The sequence below is a fragment of the Ictalurus furcatus genome, chromosome 19 (assembly GCF_023375685.1).
Source record: "Ictalurus furcatus strain D&B chromosome 19, Billie_1.0, whole genome shotgun sequence".
NCBI classification, from domain to species: Eukaryota; Metazoa; Chordata; class Actinopteri; order Siluriformes; family Ictaluridae; genus Ictalurus; species Ictalurus furcatus.
This window is the reverse complement of record NC_071273.1, coordinates 407927-421816: the sequence shown is the minus strand read 5'-3', so window position 1 is coordinate 421816 and position 13890 is coordinate 407927. Positions and strand designations below refer to the sequence as shown.

At 40.4% G+C, this 13890-nt stretch overlaps 1 protein-coding gene across 4 annotated transcripts in view; it reads left to right on the top strand.

The window, feature by feature from the left end:
- Positions 1-1028: 1028 nt before the first annotated feature.
- LOC128623038 (NLR family CARD domain-containing protein 3-like) overlaps positions 1029-13890 on the top strand; it is a 46898-nt gene continuing 34036 nt past the window's right edge. Inside the window, exons 1-4 of one of the 4 annotated variants that reach the window (XM_053649893.1) lie at positions 1029-1464; positions 2591-2637; positions 6836-6980; positions 7222-7338. In XM_053649893.1, coding sequence (XP_053505868.1) covers positions 6928-6980; positions 7222-7338 — 170 coding nt within the window. In that variant the 5' untranslated portion in view covers positions 1029-1464; positions 2591-2637; positions 6836-6927. Of the gene's footprint in view, positions 1465-2416; positions 2638-6718; positions 6981-7221; positions 7339-13890 lie in introns of those variants that run through there. The other 3 variants (XM_053649896.1, XM_053649895.1, XM_053649894.1) reach the window with 3 other exon arrangements.

Here is a 13890-nt window from a genome sequence, read left to right as displayed (position 1 = left end):
TTCAAGTAAACGCGGTCTTCACCGGGAAACGAGAACATTCGAGGCATGGAAACCATACGAGACTACTGATCCAAACAATACTAACCAGGATCAACTAAAGACACGATATAATACTGAGCGCAGTGCTCAGTCACCCAGGCATTTAAATAAAGAACATGATTAACTCAAAGCATGGACACCTGGGGCAAATTAAAGTCACTTAATGCAAAATGCTCAATCCGGAAGCGAGCGAACAAAGACTATGTCACGTGACTCGTCAGGAGTCGAGCCACAGCGCCCTCTGCTGTCTGTGGCGTAACATCTCCATACTAAATAACATGCTAATTGGTGTAAAAATTGTTTTTTTTTATTTATATGTTATTTGGCAAGCTTTTTATTAGCTATTAGTAGTTTAGTAACTGTACTAGAAAGCTATAACTGTATTAGCTACAACTAGTCTCCAGAGACACCAGTGATGTGTATTTTCATGCAAGCTTTATTTTTCTTCATAATTTCTTTATGTACATTTAATGAGAGATTGTAGTGTATATAACAGGATAAGATGCAAACACAGTTATAAGTATTATTCTGTTTTTTCAAGGCAAGGAACTAATTGTGGGAAGCATAATTTAGCAGGAATTAGTTAAACTTCAGTAACAGTTAAATTTGCAAAAGTGAAGGGTGTAGTACATTTCTAGGGAAGATATTTTGATACTTGTTTTGGATCAATAGGTCACACCATATAGAATCTATTTTTTCCCCTAAATGAATGAATGAATAAATAAATAAATAAATAAATAAATAAATAATAAAACAGTAATAGATAAAGCCACCAAATGAGAGGTGTAGCGTTTTCTCATTTTTGGTGCATAATATTGTACAACTTGTTTTAACAATATTCTTGCCCATTAAGGAGCTATTGCATTTTTCTTTAAATATTTTTTTTCAAAATTATATTTTTTGTGCAAATAATAATAATAATAATAAGAAGCAGAAGAAGAAGAAGAACACGACGAAGAGGAAGGAGAAGAATAAGTAGATAATAATAACCAATAATGAGCAATAATAATGTACGTTTTAACCTTTTTGAGCTACTGTTCTACAGCATCTGAAGACAGAAATATGAATAGGTGAAAGTGAAACTAACTTTACTGCAGTCTCTTTCCTATGTAAGTGCACTACAGAGAGGATAAATTACTGCTAGTATGTTGCTCTGTGCGTGATTAAGTGCATTAGAAAATAAAGAAAACATAATGCAGCAAAAGGATAGATTACAGAAGTTTAAATTTGCGAGTCAGATTCCAACGAGTCGACTCAGTCCCAAACGACTCATCACATGTAATGAATCTTTCCTCCTAAAATGAAAGTGTCTCTCTCTCGGACTCGACTCCAGTTTGTGCAGGGTTGGAAGAGTAAAAACAAAAGCTTCAACGCCAGGCAGAAACGGTTAAGTTAATGTCACACAACAAGCACTGGTGACTAAAGGTGAGTAATTTCTTTATTGTGAAACGATTTTATATAAGAAGAACTTTTCAATATTTATCTATCTCCACTTGGGCATCTGCTGTGATCGCTTGGCCTCCGTTATCACTTTTATGCTGATGATACCCAAATTTACATTCACTCAAAATCTGGTGAAAACCTTGATGTTTGTTTTCTTTCTGTCTGTATTTATGAGATAAAAACATGGATGAATAATAACTTTCTGTGCCTGAATAGCGGCTAGAAGTTAATAGAAGTTATGCTTATAGCTTCCCGTCAGCAAATTCTCAAAGCTGGTCCACTGTCTCTATTTGTTGATGGCTCTGTTCTAGAGACTCAAAGTAAAATGAGGAACCTTGGAGTAATTTTTGATACTAGCCGTACATTTGATTATTTTGTTCAGAGCACTGTTAAAGCATTCTTTTTTCACATCAGAAATATAGCAAGACTGCACGCTATGCTAAACTTCTCTGTAGCTGAAAAGCTGATTAGCTCATTCGTTGTCACTCGGCTAGATTACTGTTACGCCCTTTTAGCTGGAGTGTCTAAATCAATAAACTCCAATATGTACAAAATTCTGCTGCCAGGATCCTGACGGGGACCAGGAAATACAATCATATTACTCCTGTTTTGGAGTCCTTGCACTGGCTCCTGTTCTGGTCCCATGTCGATTTTAAAATTATTATGCTGACATACAAAACATTACATGGCTTGGCTCCTCATTACTTATTCGCTTTATTAATTCTTTACACCCCAAATCGCAGACTGCGCTCCTCACAGTGTAATTTGTTAACTGTTCCACAAACACGCTTAAAATCTATGTCTGACAGGGCTTTTTCTGTCTCTGCTCCTTCCCTTTGGAACTCTCTTCCTCTCGAACTTAGGGAAGCTCAGACCTTGGGCATTTTTAAAGCTCAACTTAAGACTTACTTTTTTAAACTTGCATTTGACTGCTGATGTCTAATTATTATTATTATTATTATTATTATTATTATTATTATTGTTATTCTTATCAACTTTTATAATTTTGTATAATTTTGAAACTGCTTTTAAAGGCGCTCTATAAAATAAAGTTTTAAAAAATTATTATTATCCATCCATCCATCTTCAACCGCTTACTCCTTTTCAGGGTCGCGGGGGAACCTGGAGCCTATCCCAGGGAGCATCAGGCACAAGGTGGGGTACACCCTGGACAGGGTGCCAGTCCATCGCAGATTATTATTATTATTATTATTATTATTATTATCATTAATAGCAGCATGCATGCAGGGAGTGTCAGACTGGGAAAAGCATTCATCATCTCGGAGCATGATTTGAGGAAGGCTTTCAGGAGAGTGAACACCAGGAAGCTTGCAGGACCACACAGCATCTTACTTCGGGTCCTTTGAGTCTGTGCTGACCAGCTAGCGCTAGTGTTCACAGAGATATTCAACCTCTCCCTGGCAAAGTCGGTAATCCCCGGGGGAGTTAGCTGGACAGATATCCAAGGCTGAGCCTAGATTCTTCTCCATCTTCTTCCTTATAAAAATGTAATTCTAAATAGACTGTTTCCATGCAGCTTTGTCTTACATGTGAGAGCTATTTGTTTAAAAAATTAGAAAACTGGACAAAAAGTTAGATTTACCATAAAATTTGCCTTGGGCGTTATCACTGTTTGCAGGACTACCAGACCGATAAATCTCATTGTCTGGGATTAGCTGCTACAGTGCTATGCAAAGTATGTTATCTGTCCTTATGCTCTGCTCATATCATGTTCACTTAACTTATACATATACACAAACTCATATAGACATTTACACACCTTGTTTTCCTGCTCAGCTTGAGAGTATTTTAGTGTTTCAGCCCCTTACGTACATACATGTATGTATGTGTGCATATATATCTAAAAATATATAAAAATATATATATATATATATATATATATATATATATATATATATATATATATATATATATATATATACACACACACACACACACATAAGTACATATATATTTTTATACATACATATATACAAATGTATATATATCTGATGGGTAAATGAACTCACCCAATCACATCCTATATGAGATTATTCAGATATCTACACAATATACACAGAGCGGTTCGAGAACTGACTCCAGCCCAGAACCATGACAGTGGAAATGTCTAATAGTGTAGCTTTAAATATATTTAAGAGGAGCAGACTTCAAACACTGAACATTGATGTTTATTGTATTTGTTTACAAGGTAGAACAGGTTAACGGTTGTTTTTTGCATACAGTCTGTAAAATGAACTGAAAATATTAGATTTAGTTTATCAGAAGGTAAATTAATTTGTCATGGCTCACACTATGTTCCTAAATTCTATCATAATTGACAAGCTCAAGTTCTCTCATGCCTACTTGTGTGTTATATTTTGGCACATTAATGTTACCATCTCTAAAACGAAACTTCAACCGTGCTCCTAAATTTTTGTAATTAGGAGCACAAGTGCTCCTAAAAGAAATTGTTACCGTAGAGCCCTGAAAGGGTAATTCCAAATTCCACAACTTTAAGGGTCATACAATTAGGCAAATAAGCATAAACTAGACTAGGCAGAGAATCGAGGTCAAGAGAGTAAACAAAGTCCAAAACCTGAATATCAACACTTAGAAAGGCTTGGTTGGAGGAAAGTATCCTCATATTTTAGTGACCTCATGCTACGCACGATCTGGGTGTGATGTATCAGGGTTATCGGATTTCCCAATTGGACGAGGGCACAAATGCCACTCCTATTAGCGGGGAGGTAGAAATAGGCTTGTGAACCACATATCCAATACCAGTCAGGCATAAACAGGATTCCTTTGGTGTATTGGAGTGACAAGTTGAAGAATGAAGAATGATTAGCAGTTTGAGAGCAGTTAGTACAGAAATGTCTCTCTTTCCATCGATAGAGATTGACCCATGCCATTTTGGCAAGGGTGGTGTTGGCCACACTCTCCAGGGGCCTGAGAGAAAATGGGATCTCCACTGAAAGTGGCAAGTGAACACAGACATAGCGGTGGGTTGAGATATTGTGTTGGCGCACAGTGTGGTTAGCATACTGCCAGAAGGTGTTTTGTGAATATAGATGGACGCCCATAGTCAATGGGAGTATGGCGAGGGCTAGGAGATATGGTAGAATAGCCATTATGGGTTTGTCCAATGAGGGGGCGTGTTACGTTATGTGGATAGCACTGTTGACAATGATTCTTATGACCAAAGGTGATGCAGGACGGTTTAAGAGGCGGCCAATATCTGGGCATGTGCCAAGGTTTATTGATTTGTGCCTAATCTACAACAATAGTCAGTCAGGGAGCTCTGGGTGCTGTTGTGCGAAGAGATAAAGGCATGCTTCTGTATCTCACCCACATCTGGACCCCAATTAATCAGATAGTACACGCATGTATGGTTCAGATATTCAGGTCCACCTGTCTTATTCACATTGTCTCTGACTGCTATATGCCCAGGGCTCTGTTGCAATGTCCTTTTAACCCACTCTAAGTCCTCATCAGTGTCTGGTCTACCATTACATGGAAAGCTGACAATGCCTCTAATGCATGTGTTAATCTCAGTAAGAGGACATTTGACCAAATATCACTTATTCCAATATCCTGGAGAGTTTGGTGGGAAAGGTTCTTGTGTGTGTGTGTGTTGTTGCTTGTGAGCGTTGGTCCTCCTAGAGGCCTCGTGATAGTGAGTTGCGATCTAGTTCTCCTGCTGCAGTCCTGTCTTTTCCAGCTTGTGGCTAGCATGCACCCATGTTGCTCTCTGGCTGACCTTTACTGTGGAGTGAGTGACGAACAGAACCTGGAATGGTCCCATCCACCTTGGTTTGTTCCACCTGGCCCTGCTGAAGTCCTTGGTCACGATTAAACTCTCCGGGCTTCAAATCATGCCCATGGCTGGAGCTGGAAGCGCTGCTTTTACCTGCTTGTGGATAGAGAGCAGAGCAGAGGACAGGGTTGCACAGTAATTTAACATTGCATCATCACATGTTGCTTGATCAGGATGAGGAACTGTCACAGGCCCAACTCCTGTGTGTGGAGGTTGCCCAAACAGGATTTCAAAAAGATCTGACGTGTGTTGGCACAGTGATTTCAACTGCATCCACCGCAATGCGAGACATGTATTTCCATTTCATTTTTTCAAAATATTGCTTTGTCAAATTGTCTGAAAAACCAGCTCATGCGAGCATATAAACTTTTTTGCGATATTTGAGTTTTTTCGAAATTCACGCATTTCCATTACCCGTTTTATAGTTCGCAATTTCAAATTGCGTATTAAGCAAGTTAATGGAAACGCAGCTACTTATGCATTAAAAAGTGATGCTTTCTCACATCATTTGACTCAGCGTGCATGCGCTCTCTCTCTCTCTATCTCTCACTCAGACATACACACACACACACACACACACACACAAGTGCACGTACTCCGGTTGTTACCATGGAGATATAAACAAACTGTCGTCACATGCCATGGCGCAATGTAGCTGCCAAAAAAAAGTATATTTCTTACTGAAATACTTCGTATTTGTTTGAATGAAAACAAACATTTTTTTTCATAATGTTGCAGTTTTTGTGGCAGAAAAAAATACTCAGTATGTCGTGTTATTTTTATATCTTTATATTCTAGCTGAAACATGTCAGTAATAAATATAACGAGATAGAAAGAACTGAACTGCCACTTCATTTATCAAAGTTCTTCCACCACGAAAAAAATGGGCTAGTCTTGGGCATTAAACTCCCGAGCTGAAAATGGGTCCCACTCCAGCCATGCCCATGATGCTGGAGAGCTGTAACCATCGCAGGTTGCCTCTGACCACCGTTTCCGACCAGAAAGCAGATTGCTCTCGCCCCGTTCAAGCTCGCATCCTGCTCCGAGTAAAGTGAAGTGGGGGAAACTTTCAGAGTTAGTAAAATGACTGTCCATCGATGTGTATATGCAGCTATTAAAGAAAAGGCTGCTGAATGTAGTGGAGGCCAATGAAACTGCATACCGTAATTCCTTGCTGCATCTTGTGTCACAGGTTTGCAGTGCACTGGATGGCACACACATTCCTATTCTTCCCCCAACTGATGGATAAATTCTGTCATGTGACACTTTTTTTGCACGAATGCCATTTTTCTCTACAAAAACTGTTTTTAACATATTTTGTACATTTAAAGTACCGACATAGAGTTCATGTGCTAAATTTTAAAACTTTTTTAAAATATAAACAAAAAGGGGGTGGGGGGGCGGGGGGTGTAGGCCAATCACTCAATACTGTAAACACAGGAATTTTCTTTTTTACTATAAGAGCAACATTTTTCTTTAGGGCAAAGATGTGAATATTATTGTGATGTTTAACTGCGCATTTGTTTGTGTTTTTAGGAGTGCAATCCATTCTAGCAGAAGAGTCTTCAGGCTCTTCTCAGACTCTTCAGGACTCAGCTGTGTGTTTGTACAAAGTTTAATAATCAAAGATGGAGAGTCCTGATCTGGACACAGATAATGTTTCCCCACCATCAAAAAACAGGTAACCTAGCATGTCCTTGTATTTTAGTCATTAAATATTTATATCTTAATTATTTACTGAGTACATATGAAAGGAATCATTTAACCAAATGATTTACTATTAATGAAAAGCTGACAGTCCACACTTAGCATGAAAAAAATGTTCATTATAAGTAAAATTAAGACTACATTAAATGAATGTTAGATAAAAACTTTAAGGTGTGTATATAAATCACTAAAGGACTGTCTATGATGTTGTGCAGTAAACTCCAGGGAAAGAGATCAGAATCACCAGCACCCAGCTGTATCTCCATGAAGAGTGATCAGTCTATGGAGCCTCCTCTGAAGTTTAAAGATGGAGACTTCTCACTTCTACACAGGTAATGTGTTAATGTCACTGATAAAGTCACATTTAAAGGGAAATTTAACTAGTTAAACAGTATGGCAAACTAAATACTAAAACACTGTATCTAATCATGTCTCTTTCTAGCCAGGTTAGAAATCTCTTTTTGTTTACGAACACTAAATCAGTCTACACACTGATGAAAAATGATGGATATTCACAAGTGTGCAGCCAGCACTTAAAACCCAGGGATGAATTTTGAGACAGTGGACCCTGGGCACAGACACACAAAAAACTAATTAACACTCTAATTAACAAGTTTACACAAATAAATAAAATCATAAAAGTATTATGTTTTAATACTTCTCATGTATAGTTAGCATGTAGGCAGTTATTATGGAGCTGTATAATTAGGGGTCAAGCCCCGAAGGGGCGAAGACCCCTCTTGTTTTCGTTAGCTTTCTTCTTCTTCTTCTTCTTCTTCTTCTTCTTCTTCTTCCACTATTTAGTCTATGGCAGCCCATAGAAATGCTTGTGGGAAAGTTATGAAATTTGGCACACAGATAGAGTGTGCCTGCTGTGTTAATACATCAAATCTGGAGTCTCTACCTCAATCCCTCTTGTGCCACCAGCTGTCCAAAATTACACTCATGTTTCTGTTAATAACTTTTGAACCGTGAGTCCTAGATATCATTTTCTTTGAGGGATTGTGACAAAACTTGGTAGGTGCCATCACCGTTAGGCTGATAACACTGAGGTTGCCTGCAGCGTTTCGGCCCCCTACTGGTCTTATAACTCTTGAACGCTTTCCTGCATGATAACTACCATGCCCAGATGCTACCTGAGCAGTTTCAGAACAGCACCACATACTGGACAAAATTTCTAAGAAGTAGCTATTGTTATTATTTTTTTTTTTTAAAATGTTTTTTGTCATTGAAAGTTTACTTTTTCTGTCTCCTCATACACTGTTCATCGGACTGTAACCAAAAATATGTCACAAAGCTTCTTTTGCTGCCTATGGTGCCGATAAATGGTGGCAAGGAAAAACTCCCTAAGATGTTTTAAGAGGAAGAAACCTTGAGAGGAACCCGACTCAGAAGGGAACCCATCCTCATCTGGGTAACAACAGATATTGTGAAAAAGTTCATTACTGATTTATATGAAGTCTGTATGGCCTTAGAAGCAGCCGTAGTCCCAGCAGTCTGGAATTGGAGTAGATTAGAGCTCCATCCAGAGGCAGGACATCCGAAACGGATCAGGCAGGTCCGGAGATCAGAAAGGATCAGGATCTCTAGTATCTCCGTAAAATCGTGTGTGGCGCGGCAGAAGGAGAAAGGGAGAGAAAAGCTTATTAGGACTGGGAATTAGCATAAGAGAAAGTCTAGTCCGGGTAGGCTTGAGTAAACAAATACGTTTTAAGCCTAGACTTAAACACTGAGACTGTGTCTGAGTCCCGAACACTAATAGGAAGACTGTTCCATAACAGTGGGGCTCTATAAGCGAAAGCTCATCCCCCTGCTGTAGCCTTCACTATTCTAGGTATCGTCAAATAGCCTGCATCTTTTGATCTAAGTAGGCGTGGTGGATCATAGAAAACCAAAAGGTCGCTTATATACCGTGGTGCGAGACCGTTTAGTGCTTTATAAGTTAATAAAAGTATTTTATAGTTAATGCGGGATTTCACTGGGAGCCAATGCAGTGTGGATAAGATCGGGGTGATGTGGTCGTATCTTCTGGTTCTAGTTATGACTCTAGCAGCTGCATTCTGGACTAACTGGAGTTTGTTTATGTTCCTACTGGAACATCCAGACAGTAAGGCATTACAGTAATCTAATCTAGAGGTGACGAATGCATGAACTAGTATTTCTGCATCATGTAGTGACAATATATTTATTATCTTAGAAATATTTCTGATATGAAAGAAGGCTATCCTAATAATATTATTTACATGAGCATCAAATGATAGGCTGGAGTCAATAATCACTCCAAGGTCTTTTACTACTGTACATGATGAAAGAGAAAGTCCATCCAGAGTAACCATGTGATCAGAAAGCTTATTTCTAGCTACACGTGGTCCTAATACAAGTATTTCTGTTTTATCAGAATTAAGTTAAAGGAAGTTAGTTAACATCCAACGTCTAATGTCCTTTACACAATCCTCAACTTTACTAAGCTGCTGTCTGTCCTCTGGCTTCGCTGAAACATACAACTGTGTATCAACTGTAGCATAACAGTGGAAGCTAATTCCATGTTTACAAATAATTTGACCCAGAGGTAGCATATATAAAGTAAAAAGCAGTGGGCCTAAAACAGAACCCTGTGGAACTCCAAAGGTAACCTCAGTATGCGTGGAGAAGTCTCCATTTACATCTACCAATTGATAACGATCGGTCAGATAAGACCTGAGCCAGGAGAGGACTGTTCCCTTAATGCCAACAACATTTTCTAATTTATCAAGGAGAATAGTATGATCTATAGTATCAAAAGCTGCACTAAGGTCAAGTAACACAAGCAGCAAGACACAACCCTGATCAGAGGCCAGTAGTACTACTGCCACTGAAGTTTATTGAGACTGCTCCACAAAAGCATTTTTTAATAATAACTTAATCAAAATCGTGTCTTGAAGCATTGGAAGCTACTAAAACTGATCACCCAACAATCGTGAAGATTTTATTCAAACTGTCATCTCTTGAAGCAAAGAGTTTTAATATTATTTTCTGCTGGGTACCTGGACACCTTGATCAAGCTCACTTTATATACTTAAATCTTGTAACTAAAAACTTGTTTAAATTAGGCTTATCATAAGTTTTGATGAGAAATTTAATATTTTTAAGTGAACCATCCGACCACACATTCCAATTTTTTATTGTGCTGTGTTCAGCTACAGCTGAGTTGTTCCATGTGCCACCTGGTGGTTATTGTGTGAAGCACAAAAAATCATTTTAAATTTGTAGAACTGTGCCTGCAAGATACCGCATGATCGCATGTGAAAAATTGTGTGAAACTGCGTGAAAAAAACACGCATTCTTAAAGGCCACATCTGTACCTCTAAATTTTGGAGTGTGGCTATAGGCATTTGTGATCATTCAGCTTCAAGAGCATTAGTGAGGTCAGGTACTGATGTTGGGTGAGGAGGTCTGGGGTGCAGTTGGTGTTCCAGTTCATCGTAAAAGAGTTCAGTGGGATTGAGGTCAGGGCTCTGTGCAGGACACTCGAGTTATTCCAACCTTCATAAACCATGTCTTCATGGTGCTCACTTTGTGCACAGGGGCATTGTCATGCTGAAACAGGTTTGGGTCTCTTAGTTCCAGTGAAGGGAGACTGTAATTCTACATTTTCCATAAAGTGGCCATGTAGTGCATTTGAGTGCATATGAAAGGAATAACTTAACCAAAGGTTAAGTTAATTCTATTAATAAATAGAATTCTATTATAAATTCTATTAATAAAAAAAGCTGACAGTCACCACTTAGCATACAATATGTTTGATTCTGTTCATTGTAGAATTATTGTACAAAGTACAATTTAATAATTTTTGTTAAAATTTAATAAAGCTAAAATAAAAAAAAGCTAAACCTAATAAATGGACATAGAGAATAACTATCAAATCATATACCTGGCATTTTAGGGTGTTTCCACATATAGGTCTTTTTAAATGAACCATACTTCTGTTGAAGTGGACCCAAAAGGGAACTAGCTGCTATGTGTTACTCATACCACAACTCCTTTACCATAGAAGCTCATTCAAAATGGTTACTTTGCATGATTCTATCATTTGGCTAAAATGCTATGATTTGGATGAAAAACAGAGCAAGCAAAATCAATTTGAAGTGAAATGCCAGCAGCATTAAAAAATAAATAAATAAAAAAAGCTGAACCATCAAAATCAACTCATGCTTCATGCCAAAGGGCTACTGACTGTTTAGCTGTGAGTGGTTGGAGTAAAGAAAATACATGCATACATTAGATATATTACACACACTCGTATCTGAATCTTGTGTAACATCATGCCTATTTATAGGCCTGCCATGATCAGGTGATGTGGCAATTAAGCGCCTGAACCTTGCTGTCAGCCTCTATTATCTGAAGTGAAGATGCAAATCACAGGCATGCCCCAGTATGACAAAGCTAAGCAACGTCTAGTTCCCTTCTCAGAGAACAAGGTTACATGTGTAACCCAGACGTTCCTTTTCAAAGGGAACTCAACGTTGCGTGAGCTACATGCTGAGGATACGACAATACCCACTCCATCATACTGAGGGTATGGCCTGTACAAAAATACCTGAGCCCGAGGGTCACTTCCAGAAACTCGAGCCCAGGGTTGAATGTATATCCAGGCTGTAATATCGAATGAATGTGTGTGGCATAGAGCACCCCTCTGCAGCACACATATCCTGTAAGGATACCCCTTTGGACAAAGCCTTTGAGGAGGCAACACCCCTAGCCCTGACTCTAAGGGGCACCTGACAGACCTTCCAGGACCACAGGAAGGTCCCAGGAAGGTATACGTTGTCTGCGAATGGGCCTCAGCCACCTGACAACACACATAAACCTCGAAGATAGAGGATTTTGCCCCACAGAGGCTCCATCAATAGGGGTGTGGCTGACCAAAATGGCGGCCATGTAGACTCTGACTGTAAAAGGAGCCAACCCTGCTGAGAAATGTCCTCGTAAGAACTCGTAGACTGTAGCTATTGTGCAGTTCACTGGGTCAAGCTGACAAGGTCCTCACACCACAAGACAAAAAGTCATCACTTTAGCGTTCAACATGGTCTCTACAACCTCAGTTGTGAGACCAGAATCTATGAGCTGGTGCCACTCAGGGGCCAGACCCACAGTTTCCATAGTTCCGGCCGAGGGTGATAAATCAGACCTCTGGCTTGAGACAGTAGATCCCTGCAGATGGGAATCTCCCAAAGAGTGCCTTCCAACAGGGATATTGTCACTGAGAACCATATTCGAGCTGCCAATAAGGTGCTACTAGCAGCAGACGTAGACGGTCTTGGCGAACTCTCGCAAGAACTTGTGGGATCAGCCCCAATGGTGTGGGAGGAGTGTACATTGTACTCACTGACAAAAATTTTCCCTCTGCCAGGAGAAGAATTAGTTGTGCCTACCTGAACAGGGGGCATGAACATAATCCTCCCTGGTGGTTTATATATGAGACCACTGCTGTGTTGTCTGTCATAAATAGCGATAAATGGTGACCTCTCAATTGAGGAAGAAAGAATGTGAGTGCCCTTTGCTTTAGAAACATGCTCCAGAGACCGTGAGCTAGACAGCTGTCTAAGACCATGCCCCAGCCCATGAGGGAGGTGTGTGCCATTACTGTCTTACAATAAGGGGACACCCCTAGAGTGTGACCCAAGGCTAGAAACTGGGGACATTTCCAAATTCTCAGAGACACGGATTATTCTCAGAGGGTTCATCCTCGGACAAAACCTCTGACTTTTCAGCCACCACTAAAACTAACCTGGTAATCCTTTTCTATGGTAGACAGAACCCATGGAGACACATTTGACAGTAGTTACTACGCTGCCAGATGGTCTTTAGTGACGTTAACGTTTCCACATTCTATTGGAGGGAAAGCATCAGATTTTTGTTCCCCTGTGACAGCTCGCTGACCAGAGAATACTGAAAACTTGGGACAGCCTTGGCTAGGGGAGGCCCTACAGTAGCACTGGGGGCTAACTGCCCTAACAACCTCATGTCCCCTGATACGGCCCTCTGAGGCCCCTCAGGACCACTCCTTCTTTGTCTGCCCGGCCTTTATGATCATTCTCAGATCAGGCCTATTAGCAGGCTTTGACTGTGGCCACCCGTTTCCCCTAGCTATCTGGGGGGAAGGCGGGCCGCCACACTCGCCTACTGTGATCCCTAGCATTAGCGCTGACCCGGGCTCCACTCGTGGGCTCCCACTATGCTGTCATATGTCGAGCTCACTCAGCAGGTCTGCTTGGTAGGCCTGCAACACTGACATTGTATGCAGTGACCCACAAGCAAGACCCACTACCTCATAGGCCTTTCCCACCAATACCGAGGTAACCTTACATGGTTTGGATGGCAAAGCTGGCCCCCCTAAATTACCTGCTGTCGATGGAGAGAGGTAGCTGGCAAGCGCCTCCTCCACGTTCAGCATAGCTATATAGCTGTGCCGTTCATTCCACCCGATGGCAGAATAAACTGACATCCTGAGGTTATAAATACAGCTATGTATGGATTTCCCCAGAAGCGTGATATTTTGAGATACACTTCTGGGAAAAAGGGGAGTTTTCTGCAGTGTGAGGGAGATTTATTTTCACTGGGGAGAAAAAAGCTCATCCAGCCTTAGTAATCACTTCAAGCAGCACTTTATATGCTTGAGAGCTGCTCTCCGTTTTTGGCACACCCTTCTGGCTCCTCGGAGTCAGAGAGGAATTTTTTTTTTGGTTTTCCACAGCGGAAGGAGTTGCGATGCAAGCTCCAAAATCTGGCGGAGAGCTGGACCCGGAAGACAGAGCAAGAGATAGAGCAGCACTTGTCTCTGGCTGCACTTCCAGATCCATAAGAGATCCCCAGGACCTGAGCTGGCTGGTTGCCTCGGCAGCAGC